General features: G+C 32.4%; 1 protein-coding gene, 1 long non-coding RNA gene, 2 other non-coding genes and 1 pseudogene across 4 annotated transcripts; 4 read left to right on the forward strand and 1 right to left on the reverse strand.

Annotated features, from left to right (window-relative positions):
- Window positions 1-1,499: 1,499 nt before the first annotated feature.
- Window positions 1,500-1,573, forward strand: TRNAI-UAU (transfer RNA isoleucine (anticodon UAU)). Its single transcript has one exon. It is a non-coding gene; the product is annotated as a tRNA-Ile (tRNA).
- Window positions 1,574-6,623: 5,050 nt separating this feature from the next.
- LOC107642875 (vacuolar sorting protein 39) lies at window positions 6,624-13,351 on the forward strand. Its single transcript, XM_016346374.3, has 12 exons — window positions 6,624-7,272; window positions 7,362-7,573; window positions 7,766-7,897; window positions 8,020-8,163; window positions 8,378-8,490; window positions 9,403-9,829; window positions 10,176-10,499; window positions 11,220-11,441; window positions 11,604-11,846; window positions 11,956-12,402; window positions 12,562-12,660; window positions 12,858-13,351. Exons 1-12 carry the CDS (start codon window positions 6,852-6,854, stop codon window positions 13,059-13,061), a joined length of 2,988 nt encoding a protein of 995 aa, XP_016201860.1. The 5' UTR covers window positions 6,624-6,851; the 3' UTR covers window positions 13,062-13,351.
- Window positions 13,352-13,901: 550 nt separating this feature from the next.
- Window positions 13,902-13,973, forward strand: TRNAQ-CUG (transfer RNA glutamine (anticodon CUG)). Its single transcript has one exon. It is a non-coding gene; the product is annotated as a tRNA-Gln (tRNA).
- Window positions 13,974-17,105: 3,132 nt separating this feature from the next.
- Window positions 17,106-17,527, forward strand: LOC107624719 (protein RADIALIS-like 3 pseudogene; annotated as a pseudogene).
- Window positions 17,528-18,445: 918 nt separating this feature from the next.
- On the reverse strand, window positions 18,446-19,133 carry LOC107624720 (uncharacterized). The gene is made up of 2 exons (XR_001616950.3): window positions 18,952-19,133; window positions 18,446-18,881 (listed from the first exon to the last, which is right to left on the reverse strand). It is a non-coding gene; the product is annotated as an uncharacterized LOC107624720 (long non-coding RNA).
- Between the last annotated feature and the right edge of the window lie 2,397 nt (window positions 19,134-21,530).

Below are 21,530 nucleotides of genomic sequence, written 5' to 3' on the forward strand. Positions count from 1 at the left end.
TGGTTTGGTTTGAATTTTTATTTTTTTGTGCATGTACCCGAATCAAACCAAACCGATTAAGAATGGATTGGTTCGGTTCGGGTAATTGGGTACCCGATAACTTTGAAATTCATTAAAAAAAACTAAATTTTTATCTTAAAAATTCAACAAATCCAGTAAACATTTAACATCAATAGAAATACTGAAATAATCTAAATATGTTAAACACCAAATACATTTAAAACTAAACTCATTAAAATTCAAACATATTAATAGTGAATAATCTTTGTCTAATGAAAATACAAAAGTGCAATAGAAAACTCACTAAAAGCCATATATATATATATATATATATATATGATCAGGTTCACGGGTTGGTTCGGATTTTATACCTCCAAAACCGATATCCGAACCAATCACTAACAAAGACCATCGATTTAGTTCGAATTGGACTCAATTATCCGTTGGTTCCAGAACCAATTTAATTAGTTTGGTTCGGATTCGGATGGGTAATCGAGTACCTGCTGCCCGTGCTCACCCCTATCAAGTATGATAAATTGTTGGAGACTACTTTGATAAAGACACTAAAAATGTCTTTTTATAAAGACGTTTACATATGTTATGATATTATTGGATATCTTTATTAAACCGGTTAATAATTTATTTTTGAATAAATCATAACAAAATCGGTTTATTATAGCAACAATAATAAATTCAATTGTCTGAATTATAATTGTTAGATCCGATTTGATCCAATTGATTTACACAATCTGAACAGAATCATGGTTAAATTTTTTGATAAAAAAAATAAATATATCCCTGATTTTTGTTTAAAAAAAAAAACCATAATCCAGTAGATTTTGTAAATTAGTCGGTTCGATTGAATTTGATAACAATTGCATTTATTGTTATTGTTATAAAAAAATCGATTTTATTCTGATTTGTTAAGAAATTAAAAAATAACCGATTTATTAATACGTCCAATAATAATATAATACATAAATATCTTTAAAAAAATATTTTATACATCTTTATACAAGCATCCTCCTAAATTGTTACAACTCTTTACTCTTGATAAAAGAGCACAGTCATCCATGTCACCATATGTGAAAATCAGTTTCTACACACACAAAATGAAGAGGGGGTGAAGAAGTAAGTTCAACATATGATAATTAATAACTGACCCTGCCTTCCATTGATGATTATTACAACACATATTATTAATGGAAATAATCTCCATTGAAATTTGATAGAATATGATATGATATGATGTAGGATAGAGTACAACTTACCATAGAGTATATTACACATAATATTTTATTTTATTGTTTTGATAAGTCTGAACTTATATTAACGTGGCAAACCGTTCATTGGAACACTTTTCAAAATAAAAATGGTAGGTCATGTTATCTTCTAAATTAAAAAGACGATATCATGTTTGTTCACATTCAATATGCCGGAGGAATTTTCTTCTTTGAAATAATGTGTTTTATATGTAATTAATACATTGTTATTATCAAGGTCCCGTAGCTCAGTTGGTTAGAGCGTTGGTCTTATGAGCCGAAGGTCGCGGGTTCGAGCCCCGCCGGGACCATTTTTTTACTTTGCGAGGAGGTTAGCCCACTATCCTTTGTTATCCTCTAAATTAACCCAAAACTACATCACAAAGAGCTCGAATCTAACACATTAATATCCTTAAAACACTTGCCAAATTCTTTTTATTAATCTAAATTATATTTTTTATTAGATTTTTTTTTAATTTTGATGAATATTTTGTATCGTAAAATTTGTAATAAGCAAATAAGATCAAAATTAAGGCCAAAATACCCTATCATAATTTTTTTACTCACTTTTACATAATAACCTAGATAACATCAAAGCTATAAAACTGAAACAGGTTTTCATCAATGGATGTTGCACAAAATTATTTATAATAAAGGATATATATTCTACGTGAAAGGGAAAATAAGAATTGAGATAGATCTTGTTTTTCATAATTTTTTTACCCACTTTTACAGGATAACATCATAGTTATAAAACTTAAACAGTTGTTCATCAATGGATGTTGCACAAAACTATTTATAATAAAGGATATATAGTCTACGTGAAAGGGAAGAAAAAAAAAGAATTGAGATAGATCTTGTTTTTTCTCTTTATCTCTCTGTTGAGCAAAAATGAATATTTTGAGATACATAATTCTCTTCTTATAAAAAACAATATTCTCCTTGTTAATAATGACTTATTGTTGTTCTGTTTTTCCAAAAACAAATGAAGGTGGTGAAGTAGTTGCTCTTTAATTTAAGCCATTAGAAATTTAGAATAGTTTAATAATGTGTGGCTCTGGTGCATCTCTTTGCATTATAAATAGAGCTTAACAAAGCTCTTTCTATACCAAGCAAACACAAAACACAAAGTAAGTAACCAAGCATTCTTTTCTTAGCTTTGTATGCGGCTTGTTTTTGAGTGAGTTTTTTTTTTTTTATAACAGTGAGCGTAAGATTATAAAAAAATGTGTGATAAAATTTTAAGTGGTATGAGTAATATACACTAAAATTTAAATGGGCTAAATTTATTGGATCAACTTATTTACTCATTTAAATGGGTAGGCTTTGCCTCTAAAATTAAATCCGCTTAAATTTCGGGCTAAATGGGTTGAGTCCGATTAACCCGAAAAAAATGACGGGATAAACGGCCCGCAGGTTAAACGGGTGGCCCATTTATTATTTTTTTCAAAAAAAGCAGTATTTTTAGTCGATATTTTTCTCGATCCAACTCAAAAATAAGATCCATCAACTAAAAAAATATTATTTTTAAAAGTTTTTTACCTAAAAGTGGCATTTTTTGTGAAAATATTTTTCAAAAAATTAAATTAAATGATAAATAAACTGACTCATTTAACCTATTGGGATGACCATAAACGATCTGGACTAAAAAATTTTGGCTCACAAATAAAACAGAATTAAACGGACTAGCCTATTTAACCCACAGATTTAGCGAACCGGACCTAAATGAGCCAAAGTAACCCGTTTCACAGCCCTACTAAAATTTGATAATACCCTCTAAGTATTCATTAGGTACTATAAATTATTGTATAAAAATATTTTATTGTAATACATTATATTATAACTATCCTTAAATATAGTAGATATTTTTTTAAATATTAGTTCGTAAATTTTTATCCTGTTTATTTTGGAGATTTTTTAAAATTAAATTCTCTCTTTTTTTTTTATCTCAGTCACTTTTCACATAAATTATTTGATTCACTTTCCTTTTGACTCTATCCTATTCCTAACACTCTCAAAAAAATAATTTTATTCAAAAGAATAAAATTATTTGAGTAAACTATTAATTCTACCAATAAATTATCAATACGCTAACAAAAATGACTTTTCTTTTTTATTAACGATAAAAATGTCCTCAAATATTTTAAAATGTTATAAAATATCTAATTGTAGAAAAAAAAATCTTATTCGTTAACAGAATTAGCTGAAATAGCAAACAAAATACAAAGATGATTTCTGTAATTGATGATGTGGCACCGTTTAAAATTTAAGGTTTCAATTTCTGAATTAAAATTCTAATTTTTTAAATTAAATTCCTAATCTTCCAAATTTCTCTCCCCCCTTTTTTAATTTTCAGGTCTGTATCTCCTTTCTTCCTCATTCAACATTTTTGAGAACACAATTAACTTAATTGACGATGACAAACATTAATTTATTAGGTTAAACACTCAATTAATTTTTATTGCTTTTAATTAAGTGTTGCAGGCCAAAATTAAAGTAGCAGCAGCCCAAAGAGATGAAAACAAGAAACAAGATTGCTGGTGGGCTTTCTAACTCTCAAAGCCCAAAAAAATGAAACAAAGAAATCAATTGGATTGAATGGAGAGTCAAGCCAATCCAAGCTCAAGTTAATCCATTCAAATTGAAGCCAACCAAAGCCAACATCCACAAGGTTCTCTCGGTCAGACTCATGAAGAAAGAGAGAAAGCTTCTTCTTGGTTCATTCACCAAAAAAAAAGAAAGAGAAAGATAAATCACAAAAGCAAATGTCTAATCGCACTAATCAAAGCAAGCTAAGTTAAGTCAGAAGATAAATGTGATTTATTTTCATTTGTATGCAATTTATTTTCTTCACTTCTTCTTCAAAGTTTTGCAACGACAATTTGGAATATATGGAAAAAGTAATTTCTGATAATCACTGCTGTGAATCAAAGGCTCAAATTGTTTCTTGGGGACAAAGCACTAACTCAATGGTTTGAATTTGGCTTTACCATTGAACAACTTTTTTTTCTATTGCTCTGCGTCTTCGGTCAAGCAAAAAGAACCAGCTTTTAAATCCTTAATTTGGGGGTTAAATGAAGAAAGTGAGATATCTTGGGATTTGAAAAACTGTGAAGTGGATCATGCAATATTTGAGAGGTTTTACTGATGTGTGTCTGATATTTAAAGATGAGAAAAAAAATAAAGAATTGTATGTTGTATTGATTCTGATTATGCTAGTGATATAAATAAAAAAAATGCTAATAGGATATATTTTTACAATTTTTGAATGTACTATTAACTGAAAGGTAACATTATAATCTACAATGACATTATCAATAAGGTTCTGTATGTTTGATGTCTTAATCAGTAATGAACAGAGGTACAAAGACACAACAGTGACATGAGCACACACAAAATTTTTATTTTATTTGGTAACATTATACATAATAGTACACTGGTATACACAAATTTATCCTCACCAATAACATTATTGTATCCACAACTACCACCATCACCATCTACTACTATCATTACTACCACTATCAGATTTATCATCTTCATCATCATCTATAATTATCAAAAAATCATTGATAAATTTTTTAATAATAATCATTTATCTCAAAAAAAAAAAAAGGAAAATGAAAGAGATGAAGGAGACAATGAGAGAAGGGGCAGAAGAAGGTGCTGCGATTTTCTGGATCACGAGCGTTGGATGGCGATACTGACTTGTTACGTCGAGAGGGTTGGACGGTGCTATGACTCTGTGTCGCGAGGGATGGACGGTGAGGGCAACAGATCTGAACGAGTGGCGGCAGCGATGCAGATCCGAAAAAAATGACAACAAAAGAGCGCGGAAGAGACACAAATTTAAGAACGCAACAAAGAAGAGTGCGGTGATGGAGAGAGAGAGAGAGGACCGTTGGAGGAGGGAGGCATGGCGGCAGCGACGGAATCTATGACAGAGAAAAAGAATCTGAAGAGAGGTAGAAGATTAACAGAGAAGGAAGAGGGAGTAGAAAAATGGGTTAGGATAGGGTTGAGGTAGGGATAAAGTTGGAATTTTTGAAATTAACTAGGAATAAAAGTAGAAAAAATTGTGTCTCATAAGTTATGTCTGAGGTCTCAACTTTAAGGAAAGACACTAAAAACGTGTATTATGTATGTATCTGTATACTACGGTGTCTAACTAAAATTCATGTCTCAACAAATAAACACTAAATATGTACCACTGTGTCTATATAATTATTAATTACTGTCTATGTCTAAGCAAACAAACGCAACCTAATGAAAATTGAGTATATAGCCTTGAGTCTTTGACTCAAATGGTTAAAAAAAGAATTTAATTGCAATGCCTTTTAAATTGCCTTAATTTGAATTCAGATATACTAATTATACATTTTGATAGTCAAAATGCTATTCACTTGATTAAGTATTATTTGGAAAAAATACTCTAAACGGTCCTGACAATTATCTCGAAAGACAACGAGACCCTTAATGAAAAAAAAATTCAACTCGATTCCTAAGCTTTACTTTTATGGGACTAATTAGCTCCTGTGCCAAAAAAAATTAATGTTATTTTTTTTTTGCATAAGGGCTAATTAGTCCAAAAAAAAATAGGAGCCGGATTAAATTTTTTTTTGGGACTCGTAATTCTTTCGAGGTAATTGTCAGGGGTCAGATAGGGTATTCATTTGTATTATTTATTTTTAAAAAAAGAATTTTGTTCAATAGGAATAAAATTATCTGAATGATAAAAATCTTTCATTTGAATTTAACCTAATTACTTATTTAAAAATTTAAACTCAATACCTATTGTCTAATGAATAAATCCTCTTTATCAATTAATCTACTTGTTTGTTGAAAAGTTAAAGTCATGTGTAAAGAAGATTAAAAGTTCAAAAAAAAAAAAATCGAAAGAAAATGTATAAATAAAAAATAAATTAAAAGAATAAATAGAATAATAATTTTATATGTATAAAAAAAACTAGTTCCTAGATTAATAATTAAGTATATCTATAATTTATTTTTAATGTGTGTATTGTATTGAATGTTTATTCAATAAGAATTAGTTAATTTAATAGTTAATTTATATTTTTATATATAATATAATTATAATTAAAAATAGCTTAAAAAATCAATTATATAATAATTTTTGAATAAATACTCAGTTTGGTATTTGAAACTTCACACTTATATCAAGTTGGTCTTCAAATTATATTTTAATCAGCTTAATGTTCAGTAATTATTTCAATGAATCACATAACTTTCTATCGGCTCTTTATGCAATCACTCCAACTATTAGTAAGAGTAAGAATTTCTTTGTTTTGGTAAAAAGTAAAAACTATAGTTAGTATAGAAAAAGAATTAATCATTTTTCTTAAAAGAAACTAAGAAAGTCTAGTAACGAGTTGATTTAAATCTTGTTTAGAAACTAACATATGCAAGTGAAGCATTTACCTAATCATTTCTCTGCTTGGTTTGACGGTTTGACCCCTCCCTTGAGGGTGCTGCTGCTTTTCTGGGGCGTTTCCTCCGCGAGCTGAGGGGAGTAAGCTTCAAGTCCAAAATAATGTCGGAATTGAATTGAACAAACTTGAAAAGTTGAAGATGGTGCACAGCGCTTACGACTGTGTGGAGCTGGTTGCCGATTGCCCTTCCAAGATCGATGCCGTCGAATCCTACGGCTCCAAGCTCCTCGCCGCATGCTCCGATGGATCTCTCCGCATCTACTCTCCCCAGTCCCACTCACAACCCTCCGATCACCACTCTCCCCTCCACCAAGAACCTTACGCGCTCGAGAAGACCCTCGCCGGTTTCGCCAGGAGGCCTCTCATCTCCATGGAGGTCCTCCACTCCAGGGAGCTCCTCCTCTCTCTCTCCGAATCCATCGCCTTCCACCGCCTCCCTTCCTTCGAGACCTTCGCCGTCATCACCAAGGCCAAGGGCGCCAACGCCTTTGATTGGGACGATCGCCGCGGCTTCCTCTGCTTCGCTCGCCAGAAGCGCGTCTGCATCTTCCGACATGACGGTTATTATTATAATTTTTTCCGTTACAAATTCAACCGTTAGCTAATTTGTTGAGATTTTGTTATGGAATGTGGTTGTGTGTGGTTGCAGGTGGGAGGGGATTCGTAGAGGTGAAGGAGTTCGGTGTTCCGGACGTGGTGAAGTCCATGTGTTGGTGCGGTGAGAATATCTGTTTGGGGATTCGAAGAGAGTATGTCATTCTCAACGCTACAAACGGCGCTTTATCTGAGGTCTTCACTTCCGGTAGACTTGCGCCACCGCTAGTAGTTTCTCTCCCTTCCGGAGAGCTTCTTCTCGGAAAGGTATCTGCTATTATCTACTCTTTGATATAATGTGAATTTGAAAACTGTGAATATGTGGTGATGATTTACTTCACTGGAAAATGAAATCCATATGCAATGCTGCTGTTACTTTCTTTTTCTTTTTTCTTTTTTTGTTCTGCTGTATATTGTAGATTCTTAGTATTCTTGTTGACTTATTATTGTTCATTTCAGGAGAATATTGGGGTATTTGTGGACCAGAATGGGAAGCTTCTTCCAGAAGGTAGGATTTGTTGGTCGGAGGCACCCACGGAGGTTGTAATTCAGAAGCCATATGCCGCTGCTCTACTGCCAAGATTTGTGGAGGTAGTTGTCTAACTGAGTTTCTTTGAAAATGTGTAACTGTTCCTTTATTATTGTAATTTGTAAGAGAAGCTGTGGATAATTGTTGTGTACTTAAATTGTTTTGTAATTCTTGCATTTTGCAGATTCGATCACTCCGTGATCCTTATCCGCTGATTCAAACAGTTGTTCTTCGAAATGTTCGCCATATCCGACACAGCAATAACTCTACGATACTTGCTTTAGATAATTCTATACATGGCCTCTTCCCTGTTCCTCTTGGAGCCCAGGTCTTGCTTTTATTATGATACAATAGATATCTTTGCCCTTTTGCCATACCATCTGTTTCTGGCTTTCTGGTTCTTAAGGTTGTCAGAGACAAAAAAGTGAACCAAATTACTCCTTTTTATGATTTCTTGTTATAGAAATAGAATGTTGTACATATTTGATTTTATGTGTTAAGTTTTTAACCAATAAGTTAACAGTTCTGTCATTTTGTTGCAGATTGTCCAATTAACAGCATCCGGAAACTTTGAGGAGGCCTTGTCATTATGCAAGCTCCTTCCACCTGAAGATGCAAGTCTGCGTGCTGCAAAGGAGGGGTCTATTCATATTAGGTTATATGCCATTATGAGATTTTTTCCTTTTAATTAAACAAACCATTAGGATGATTGCTTGTGTGTTTTAAGTTCATTATATCATTTTATAGCACTGGTTAATCCTTAAGAAAGGTTCTGTCACTAAGAAACTTATTTAAGCTTTTTGGCATGGAAATAAGTTAATTACACACTAATATCTAGACCGATCCCGCCAGGGAACCAACTAGGGTGTAGCCAACTTCGAGCCAACTAGTTAAAAAATAAGTTCATTACAAAAAGAAAATAACTCCCCACTATTCTAATTTTTTGAATTTCAAGATTAAAAATAAAAACTATTTTTCAACTAGTTAGCTCTAAGTTGGTTACACCCTAGTTGGTTCCCTAGACTTTTTCTATCTCGACTTGTAGTCTTTAAACTTGCTATAGGATAATTATGGTTGAATTCTATTTGATGTTTGCACATTTTATCCAGGATGAATTGTGATCAGTTTGCCAATAAGAGTTCATGTGAAGGATAATAATGTCTAATGTTTGTTTTTTTCTGTTACTAATGCTTCATGTAAAGTTTAGCTTCCTTCAGCTTGTTTTTGGATATTATATAGAGCATATTTTTCAGCTTTATATATTTGTTAATGTTACGAAGACTTGACATGTGAGATTAAGTGAATTATTTCCTTTCAAGTTTCCAACTACTATGTTTTAATCCTGTAATATTGGTAAAGAAATGCCTAATGGTCCATTAATGTGGATGAAATGATTCCCAAGGTAAATGATAAGCATAACATTGTTCGATGAAAGTTTTTGCCTCTCCTGTATTCACTTAGTAGTTAATATCTCTCCTATATTACTTTCAAATTTTCAATCTAATAATTTTGTACTAAGCATTTTTTTTTCAAGCTGTTAGATGTGTTTCTTTATATGTTGTCTCAGATATGCCCACTATCTTTTTGAGAATGGGAACTATGAGGAGGCAATGGAACATTTTCTGGCATCTCAAGTAGATATAACCTATGTTCTTTCTCTATATCCGTCCATTATCCTTCCAAAGACAACTATTGTTCATGAGCCAGAGAAGTTGGACATTTATGGGGATGCTTCATATCTCCCCAGAGGTTCTTCAGGCTTGTCAGATGATATGGAATACCCATCAACATCTCATATGTTAGAATCTGATGAGCATGTGGCACTTGAATCCAAAAAAACAAGCCATAATATGCTTATGGCACTAATAAAGTATTTACAGAAGAAGAGAAATAGTTTTATAGAGAAAGCAACTGCAGAGGGAACGGAAGAAGTTGTTTTAGATGCAGTTGGGAATAACTTTGCATCCTACAATAGATTTAAGAAAACAAACAAGGTAAATTAGGCTAACCCTTTTTTTCTCCTGTTTTTGGTAATTTAATGTATCTCCAATATGTGGTGGCAATGATTATGCTTGGTAAAAGTTAGAAGTGACATCTATCCACTTGGAGTCCAACTATATTAGTTTTATGATTGTAGAAATTTTTTATTGACAATATTACAAAATAGGAACCTACCCAAGTACCGTGGATCTTCATAGGACATTTGTAGCATTGGTGATGAAGCTGTGGGGCACATGATAGCCTTAAATATGTTTTGAAATATTATAAATTTGATAAAAAAAAGTTGTCTGTTTTTATTCAAATTTTAAGAGTTATGATTGTTGAAATTATTGATGGCAGGGGCGTGGTAGTATACCCATTAGCTCCGGAGCTCGGGAGATGGCTTCAATATTAGACACTGCTCTACTCCAAGCATTGCTTCTTACTGGACAATCTTCTGCTGCTTTAGAGTTACTGAGAGGTCTTAACTACTGTGATTTGAAAATATGTGAAGAAATTCTTCAAAAGGGAAATCATCATGCTGCTTTATTAGAACTTTACAAGTGCAACTCATTGCACCGGGAAGCACTTGAACTTCTTCACAAATTGGTGGAAGAGTCAAAGTCTAGCCAGTCAGAAATTACCCATAGGTTTAAGCCTGAGGACATCGTTGAGTATCTTAAGGTAAAGTTTATATTTAGTTGATGACTATCCTTTCAAAAATTTTTTTCTTACAAGTTTTAAAAAGGCTTAGAGGGTGAGCCTCAGCATAAAAGTAAAGTTCTTGCCTTGTGACATACATGTCACAAATCCAAATCTTGGAAACAGCTTTTCAGGGAGCTACTTACATCTAACCATCCCAAGATTCATGTGAGGAGCACAGTGCACTGGTTTGTCCTTTTAAAAGTTTAGAGGACTTTCACGGCAATTCTTTATATTTGCCTGGTGGCATCTGAATTTGACTATATGAGATTCTATACTTCTGTAAAGTGATATCAACTCCGCAACAATTGTTGGTACATATATTGGGCACGTCCTTTAAAAAAAGTGAACATAGGTTTTAGCCTTAGTTGAGATTATTTTGAACGTATTATAAGTTATAATGCACCACTCCCAAAAACATGTGCACGTGCACACAGATACACACACATAACATGGCACTATGTATGCTGAAAACAATTGTATATACATGTTTTTTTTTTGTGTTGGCATATACATGTTTTCCTTTTCTGGCATCTAGCTGTGATGAAAAAGTTTATTTAGTCACTGACAGATTTGCCAAAAAGGTATTCAATTTCCATTTTGCTTGGATACAAGTTCACCCAAGATAAAGTTGTTATTTTATATCCGATCTGCACAAGTTATTTTTTATCCTGTTTTTAACTTGGTTGACTTCTGTTGCAGCCACTGTGTGGGACAGACCCCATACTTGTTCTAGAGTTCTCGATGCTTGTTCTTGAAAGCTGTCCAACGCAAACTATTGAGCTCTTTCTGTCCGGCAATATTCCAGCTGATATGGTGAACTCGTATTTGAAGCAGCATTCTCCAAACATGCAAGCTAGATACTTGGAGCTCATGCTTGCAATGAACGAGAATGCCATATCTGGCAATTTGCAAAGTGAAATGGTGAGGAATCTCTTGCATTTTATCATCGCTGTATGGGCTGAAGCAATTCAAACATATTGCAAAAACATCTTGTGATGATGCTGTAACCACGCTGCTTTTACTATTAGCAGTATTGATGCTTGATGAAAATAATAGTTTCTTTTTATTTATTCTGCAATGTAGGTAAACATCTATCTCTCAGAGGTGCTTGATTGGTACACGGATTTATGTGCTCAACAGAAATGGGATGAGAAGGTTTATTCCCCAACAAGGAAAAAGCTGTTGTCTGCCTTAGAGAGTATATCTGGTTACAATCCAGAGACTCTGCTGAAACGTTTTCCCCCAGATGCATTATATGAAGAGCGTGCAATATTGTTGGGAAAAATGAACCTACATGAACTGGCATTATCTTTGTATGTTCATAAGGTAAATCAAGCATATATACTCTTCTATTTAGTGCAGAGTTTCTAATGCACTTAAGTCATTGCTACCTCTGTGAATTTATCATATAATTTAGTGTACCTTTCATTTGTAGCTTAATGTTCCAGAAATGGCTTTGTCTTATTGTGATCGGGTGTATGAGTCTATGCATCAGACATCGGTTAAATATCCCAACAACATATACCTTACGCTTATGCAAATCTATTTGAATCCTCGGAGGACAACTGCAAGCTTTGAAGACAAAATTATAAATATGTTGTCCCCTCAGAATACCACCACACGAAAAGTTGGTTCAGCAACATCAGTAAAACCTAAAGGAACCCGAGTAACCAAGAAAATTGCTTCAATAGAAGGAGCAGAGGACACAAAAGTTAGTTCAAGCAGCACCGACAGTAGCAGAAGTGATGGGGATGGGGATGAATTTAGTGAGGATGGTTCTACTATCATGCTTGATAAGGTCCTTGATTTGTTGGGACGCAGATGGGACAGAATAAATGGAGCTCATGCCCTTAAACTTTTACCAAGAGAGACTAAATTACAGGTTTGCATTGCTTGCTGCTGCGCTATAGATGGAGACCACTCATAAGTCAGTTTTGGTTGTTCTACTTTTGATTGTAGTGGTTTTGTCAGTGAGAGTTTACTTTTGTAAGATATTGTTTAGTCTCTTCAATCTGGTAAAAGATGTATCTATTATCTGCAGGACTTGCTTTCATTTCTTGGACCCCTTGTTAGAAAATCCAGTGAAATGCAGCGTAATTGCTCAGTCATCAAGAGCCTGAGACAGAGTGAGAATCTTCAGGTAAGAATACATCTATAATTAATATGCATAATATTTTGAGGAGGAATTGTGTAGTTAGACGGTAGACGCTGTAGGATGAATTTATTGTTCTATATCATTACTTCTAGTATTTGTACTGTGGTGATGCAAACGCATTTGCCTATTCAGCTATTTCTATTTTGTTATTTCCTTGGCATGATTCAACTTGCTTTGCACAGGTGAAAGATGAACTCTATAGTCAGAGGAAAGCAGCTGTGAAGATAAGCAGTGAAAGCATGTGTTCTTTGTGCCACAAGAAGATAGGGACTAGTGTTTTCGCAGTCTACCCGAATGGGAGCACTCTCGTGCACTTTGTCTGTTTCAGAGATTCTCAAAATATGAAAGCTGTGGCCAAAGGGTCTCAAATGAGGAGGCGATTATGAAAAGGAAACCCGTATTTCAATTGTTGGTCCTGTTGTATCATCTGTGAGATCTTTTTTGTTTTTGTTTTGTTCTTCTGAAAAGTGAGATTTGATGTGAATGTTGTCGTGTGTTTCCGGTTTAATACCTTTTCTTTTTGGCGTTGTAAATATCGGGTTAGAGACTTACGAGTGTGACACATTTTTGTATTTTGAGCATTGGAAGGGAGCAGTAGATTTTCCACTCATTTCCCCTCTGTTGTATCATTCAACATTATATCATTATATGATCGATGTTAAATTTCAATACCTAATTTTATGGCTTTCATCCTGAACTCCGCCCTCGTAGGTATTTGGTTTGTAATTTAAGTTCACTCTTGAAAATCTCAAAATACTACATGGTCACTCCTCTTGTATTTGCTTATTCACTGATTCATTGATTTATATTAATCTTTTAAGCATCTGATCTTGTAGACTTTTAACTGCCACAAATACATGTGATAAGGAAAAAAGAATGTTTATCACCTATAAATTTTCAAATTGATGTGATAGTTAGTGAATTCGAATAAATAACAGTTTGATTTTTGGAGGGCACTTTTGGGTACTAAATTCATTATTCATATATTATGGTGAAATTCATATATAGTTATTTTCATCTAAAATTGATATTTAAAAATTGTTAAATAATTTGACAAATTTGATTGAATTATTATTTAATATTTTTAATTATCAATTTCATACGAAGATAAATGCAGGTAAATCTTCAAACCCAAATATTTCCTCCTTCCAACATAGTTGAGATCATGTATTCATGATACATTATGTGATATCTTTAGTTAATATATTTCTGGCTTATCATCAAATGGTCCCATGGTCTAGTGGTTAGGACATTGGACTCTGAATCCAGTAACCCGAGTTCAAATCTCGGTGGGACCTTTTCAAATTTTTTTCGTTTTCAATTTCGTTTATGTTGTGCTTGTATTTTCTTAAAAATTTGATCCTCTAAATTTTAAATTTGTACTTTAGAGGTAATTTCTCATATTTATTCTTGGTCCCACTTATAAAATAAATAGTAAGAGATCACACTTTATTCTCTAAAGTGAAATTCAAACTTTAGAAAATCCAAATCTTTTTTTTTTTAAATATAGTGTTTGTGAACGTATATTTTAAGAACTTAAGATACTTTTTAATGTTTACATTTTTTAATTAAAAATTTTAATATAATTTTATATATTAATAAATACAGTCCAGTTACACATCTAACTGTTTTTGGCAACTAAATCTAATTAAGTTGGTCCAAACTTAACAAATATCACTTTTATCACACCAACGTGTACATACGCATATTTCAATAACGCAAAACATCTTCTCTTTTGTTGTGGTCATCACTAATAACACTAATATTTTGCTAACAACTTTATTAGTTCTGATTTTTTCTGATGTTATCATTAAATAATTTTGGTTTATTTTTTAGTTTATTTTGGTTCATTTGTGGATTAATTTCAGTTTATTTGTGTGTTAATTGAGATTCACCTGATGCTGCTGATAAGTATTGACCAAATTTTTTATTCTTTAAGTAATTTCGGTTCATTTCTTAGTTTATTTGAGGTTTATTTAGATCCAGAAATAAATTCAATGTATTTGTGTTAATTGAGGTTCACTTGATGCTGCTGATAAGTATTGACCAAATTTTTTAACAAAGGAGAATGAAATTATTCATTATCATTTTATTCAATTGTATTATATTCTACTCTATTCCATTCAATTAGTTCAAATTTGAACAAGCAGTAAAAAAAAAACTCAATCATCAATAAAAACACATCAAATTCATTTTTGGATCCAAATGAACCGAACTTACTTAAAAAATAAAAAATTTGGTCAATACTTATCAGCATTATTAAGTAGACTTCAATTAGCACACAAATGAACCGAAATTAATTTAGATTTAAACAAACAGTCAAAAAGACTCAATCATTAACAAAAATACATCGAATTCATTTCTGGATCCAAATGAATCTCAACTAAACTAAGAAATAACCGAAATTACTTAAGGAATAAAAAATTTTGTCAATACTTATCAGCAGCGAACCTCAATTAACACATAAATAAACCAAAATAAATTAAGAAATGAATCGAAATTATTTAATAATGGCAGCAGAAAAAATCAAAACTAATAAAAATGTTTGCAAAATGTTGGTATTATTAGCGATGACGATAATGGAAAAAAAAAGAAATAGAAGAAGACGCAACATTGGAAAAGAACATACGTGCGTGAATTTGGAGGAAGAAGAGAAGAAGAAGAACCTGCGTGCACGAATTTAGAGGAGGAGGAGGAGGAGGAGGAAACAAAAAAAGAAAAGAAAACGGAGAAAGAAAAAAAGAAGGAAGTGCGTGATTTGAAAAGTTATAACAACTTGGTTAAACTAAATTAAATATTTTATTTAGATATTGAGCTTTACTGTGATAAATATGTATACTTTTTGTTACTCTTATATTTATATCTATTAAATCATTTTAAAATGTTAAAAATAATTTTATTAAACACAATATTTGTATTTTTTTTTTACTTATTAAAAGTTAGTTTATTTTATTTACTAAACATAATTGCTACGATCTTTAAAAGATTATTAAAAAAAAAATTAATAACTTATTTTAAAAGAAAAACAAAACTTTACCAAATTAGGCTCTACTATGGAAAAGCTTTATTAACGTCAATAAAATGTGAACAAAAGAGATTGTAAGGGTTTTACTTGAACCTTAATAATAAGTATTTAACTGTCGTAAGAATATATATTAAAATTATCAATTAAAAAATTTTTTTCTACTGATATAATTTTGGGGCACGTGTTAATAATAATAATAATAATAATATACACTTGGTCGTCTCTTAGCTTCATTCCTTGCTTTATAAATACTAAATAGGAAGAGATATTAAAAAAAAAAACAAAACAATCAAAATGCACTCTTGCATTGTTGCAACAGCAAGCATTAGCTGAAAAAGTTTGGTATAGTGACTAAAAATTATTGTTTAATTATTAAAAAAATAATTAATTTTAAATTTATAAATATAAAAAAATTTAAATATTTAAAAGTTACTATAAAAATAAATTAAATAAAAATTAGACACTAAATAAAAAATGCTATAAATTGGCCAGCGAATAATAGTGAAGCAAATACGATACTACATTCTTAAAAAGCACGCATTCCCCAACACGGCAACACCCACAAAAAGCACCCGGTTTCATGTCTTTACATCCGAAGAAAATTGCGGAATAGTGCTCAAATAGTGAGATTCGAGATCTTTGAATTAAAATTTTGTTGGAGGATTTATTAAGGATTTTAGTACATACACGTTGCTTTAGTTCTTAAATATTCCAATCCACGTGTTATGGCTTCTTTGTCCTACGTTTCTCTTCAATCAAGAAGGAATTAGCTTTATTAGTTCAAAACTTACTAAAATCCATCAAGGCCCTATTTCGATATTACAAACTTGAATGTCCTTCCAAAACTAAACAAATACGACTAAAAATGTGATTAAATTTTAGGTATTATCTAATTCATGAATAAAAATAAAATAAAATCCCCATCTTTACCTACCAAACTGATCCCTATGGAAACATAAGGAGTAATTATCACATTATAAATTATCAAGGAAAATAAAGTCACCTTAACAACTCCAATACTTTAAACGCCACTATCAGTTCATTGTCTCCATCATTTTTATGATAGTTTGTGCTTCAGAGATCACATGACATTAAACAACAATAACAAATCTGGGATATTGGGACTAAAACCCTTCTTGCTGCTTTCTTAGGAACATGAGAAGACTTGAAAAGGAAGCAACTTACTAATCTTCAGAAATAACCTCTTCTCATTTATCAACCATCTGCATGTAGCATCATATTATATAAGCATAGCATTTATAACATGTACTGTGTTTGACTAGTTGTAAACTTTCCATAAACAGTTCAAATGATGCACCAATTACTTGTTTTGCCGTGTCCAGCTTCGAATCCAGTGTCCTATAATATTCACATCAACAGCTTCCTACTCCATTGGGTTCCCCACTTGTCTTTCTACCTATTGCTCTCTCTCTCTCACACCCATTTTTAGCAGTCAAAGATTCTTATATTTTAGTAGCTACTTGCCTTAAGGTGAAGGATTACTTCATCTTTTCCCATCTCATATTCTCTTCTGGCTTTTGTTGCAATGGCATCAAACACACTCTCCTCTCCCAACTCAAGGTGGACAACCAAGCAGAACAAACTGTTTGAAAATGCCTTGGCGATATACGATGAAGAAACCACAGATCGTTGGTACAAGATAGCCATGTTTGTTGGAGGAACAAATGAAGTGGAAGTCAAGAGACGATATGAGATGCTACTAGAGGACATCAAAGACATTGAGTCAGGCAAGGTTCCACTCCCTGCTTACAAGAGGAATGCTGGATGTAGCAGAGTAAACATCAGCAATGCAGAGCAGAGGTAACTGAGTCCATAAGTAGATTCTTCAAGTGATTCTTCATTTGTTCCTATCTTGCTGAAAACTTCAACTTTCCTAGAAGTATGACTGCACTAATTACTGTTACAAGTTTTGAAACTACTCCCGAGAACTGATTATTGATCATTTGGTCACCCACTTGTCTCTAGTTGGACCCGCTATAAAATATAAATCCCCACCTCACATGAGTAAAACCCTGTTTATAACCATCAGTCTAGGACAATCAGTAAAAGTTGATTCCCACACATTTTTCTGTTTATGGCAAAACACTCTTTTTGGGGTAAAATCCATGTTAAAAAAACGAATGACAATAGGAGAGCCGCAAAACTTTGTGTATGGACTATGGACCACAATCCCAAACATTAATATTATATTATATGTATATATGTACTGCATACTTCAAACATGCAATTTTAATTTGAATGGATGTCTAATTTTAAAATATTTTTTTTATTAAGGAATCCGCTAGTTCTTGTTGGAATCTTTACAGCCCAAGAATGCTATTCGTCTTAAATTTATGCCTACATAGAGGAAAATACATAAAGACTGAGGGACCTGCATTTTTTAGGCAGTATTAGAGACCAAGTTACTTCAACAAAAGTATAAACAATATTACTAGATACATCCTACTTGTTTGCTAACGTTTTCTTTCTTTTGGGGTAAAAATTATCTGCAGGCTGAGGAATTTGAAACTGAATTGAAGAATGGCCTTATAAGTGAAGAGTTGCACAATGTCTCAAGAAGTCGGTCCTAAAATTATGAGCTTTGGCCATAAGTAACTTTGTATTTTTCTTCCTCAATCCTCTTTTTTGTTTTTCCTCGCTATCCGGTGTATGTAATAACTTTATTCCATGCTTAAACTTCATGATGGCATCTCTATCTTTGAAGGAATGAGTGATCAAAATGAATTTCACATAAGTAACTTCATTCGTATTTTGATGAATTACTAGAATCTAATGTCAGGCTAATTATACATAAAAGGCTGAAATTCCACAAGGTCCATGCTTAATTTGACTAGGGACTACAGTATTAAGCATTCAAAGAGTAACATTAATGACAATCTTGAAGAGACTGGGGAAGTCCATGAAATAAACAACAAAAGTGGTACTAATTACTCAACACGTAAAAGCAACAAGAAGCAACTATATTACAAATTTACAACAGTCCAATAAAATTCAAGCGTTCTAAGGCAGCAATTACTCACAGAACAGAAACGTTTTTAGTAGAGAATGGATCTGGTGATGATTGAAGAAAGTAGAAAGTCATCTAACTCCTGTTAGATGATGGAAGGGTTCATTTTTGGCTGTCACCCTCCTTTCTGAAATTCTTTGATGCATTCATCATCTGTTTCACATAAGATACAAGTTGAAACAGCAAAATTTTGCAGAAATGATTCTTATCTGAAAATGTTTACCTTTTGAAAAGTGTCTGCCAAGCATGTCTTGTTTTGATCCATGGGAGCATGGATAAATTCATGGAAGTGATTTCGAAGAGTAGAGACGAAGCTTCCATTCCGAGACTTGTTCCTCTGGCAGAATGAGGTCTTCTTTGGTGCTGCTTCCTTGTCATCACTGTTAGAAGCCATTGCACAAACACCTGGCATGCACAAAGTTAATACAGCTACCGTTAACCGCACAAGAGAGAGGACACCAACATAACAATGAAATTTTCTTCTCTTTCTAATAAATTCGGTTAAAACAGAAACACATCAGGGACTGGATATTGGAGAGGACCAATCGGAACTTACTCTGAAATTGGTTATTTCGGTTTTCTACCACCGCACTGCACTAAGGCCGGCGATTTTCTCTCCTACGGCGTCGTATTCGTTTTACGACTCTTTTTGGGCCAAGTGTCTGTTGCTTACGGCCCATGCCCATTACAATTGTCCCTTACCAAAGCCTGTTAGTTAGCACGTCTCCATATAACAATATTACTTTAAATTTGGGCATATTCAAATTTGGGCCAACACTACTCAATCTGGTCCACCAGTTGTACAATGTTTTAGCTATTTGACTTTGACTTATTTCATTATCCAATCTTAATTAAGACAGAAAAAGAGAAAGTAATGTTGATTAGCTTCGAAAGGAAAACTTAGCTTCCACCCAGCTCCAGGACCCCACCCTTCCCAAAAAAAATAAAACAAAACAAAAAAGGAAACAGATCTTGCCCAGATACAAAGAAGTAACTCGAGCTATTGTTGCAATGGCTACTTTCAAAAAAACTTTCACCTTAATTAGAAAGATAAAGTTAGGGTGTTCATGAATCGGTTTCGATGTGCGGTGTTTATCCGAATCTGATCCGAAAATTTTGGATATGGATCCGATTCGCAAGACTTTCGGATCGGATCCGCACATTAATCCGATCGGATTGCGGATTTTGTGTTGGTATCCGCATTTCGCGTATCCGCAAAAATAAAGAAATAAATAAGTAAATATTCTTTTTATGTTTTATTTCAACTAATAATTATCATATATGTTGTATTATTTTAATTTATTATTTAAAAAAAGTATGTTTAATATTATTTTAAGAGTAAATATATTTAAAAGAATAGAAAATTGAATTTTACTGATATTTTTTAATAAAAGTAAGTTTTTAAAAATATTTTTTGTGTTTTGCGGATATATCCGATACCGATTGGATCGGATCGGATCCAACCTTAAAAACTACGGATATTGGATCCAATGATTTTAATGCGGATCAGATCGAAATTTTGACCATATCCGATCAGATCTAATCCGCGTGCACCCCTAGATAAAGCTGTACATCCAACATCCAAGTAAAATACTCATTCAAGTCTAACAAAGTTATTATAATTACTTTTCAAATCACGCATATTCTCTTTTATCGTTTTCTTCTCTTTTTCCTTCTCTTTCCCCTTCTACTTCTCCTTTTCCGTGTTTCCTTCTCCTTTTCCTCCTCCTCTTCTTTCTCTTCTTCTTGTTTTTACTAACATCTTGGTTGTTATTTTTTTCTTTTTTTCTTCTTTTTTTTCTTTTGTTATTGTCGTCACCAGTCACCACCACCATCACTATCTTCTCATCATCCTCTTCCCTTTTTTCATTTTATTTCTTCTTTTCATTCGTTTTTCTCTTCCTCCTTCTCCATCATCATCATCATCGTTATCATTCTATCGTCATTGTCATCATTGTTATCGTCATTGTCATCTTTTTTATCGTTATCGTCGTTATTATTATCATTATCATTGAATTTTTGTCATATTAATGATGTTGTGTGATCTAAAATTAATTTGGATATGTTTTTGTTCACAATTCAGTGTTGTTTGTGTGTTTGTTTTCGAATTGAGTGTGCATGTCACAATCATTAAGAAATTTCGGTGTAAAAACTAAGAAATTTATATGTATTTGTTAAGAAATTTTGATGTGTTTTTATTTTGATAAATTCGGCATAATTCAAAACTCAGCATAATAATGAAGGGTCCAACCCTTCCTTCTTCAAGGTGAGGGAGAATATTATCTACAACCAGACTAAAAAGAACACAATTTATCCGATTATTCCTGCACATTAACTTGCTAATAATTAGGTGTCGCAGTACTAAAGTGTTAATTATTCCATAACTACTTGCGTTAGGACATGATAAATTACTCTAGGTCTTGTAACTGCTTCTTTTTCTTTTCTTTCATCATCATCATCTTTTTTTTTTCTTATTTATCTTTTCCTTCTTGTTTTACCTTCTCAAATCTCAAGTTTATTCTAGTTTTACTCTTTTAACAAGAATAAAAACAATAAACCTACTGAATTCAACTAAAAGAAATAAAAAAAAAAGAAGAAAAAATACAGCATTAAAAAAGACATTTTTCTGCTTTTGTAACAAAGTTTCGGTATAAAAACTAAGAAATTTATGTGTATTTGTTTTAAAATTTCGGTGTATTTTTATTTTGATAAGTTTTGCATAATTTAAAATAATTCTTCTTCTTCTTCTTCTTTTACATTCTCAAGTTTCTTCTTATTTTATTCTCTTAACAAGAATAAAAA

This window comes from Arachis ipaensis, chromosome B5, assembly GCF_059453495.1.
Source record: "Arachis ipaensis isolate K30076 ecotype BB chromosome B5, ASM5945349v1, whole genome shotgun sequence".
Taxonomy (NCBI): Eukaryota; Viridiplantae; Streptophyta; class Magnoliopsida; order Fabales; family Fabaceae; genus Arachis; species Arachis ipaensis.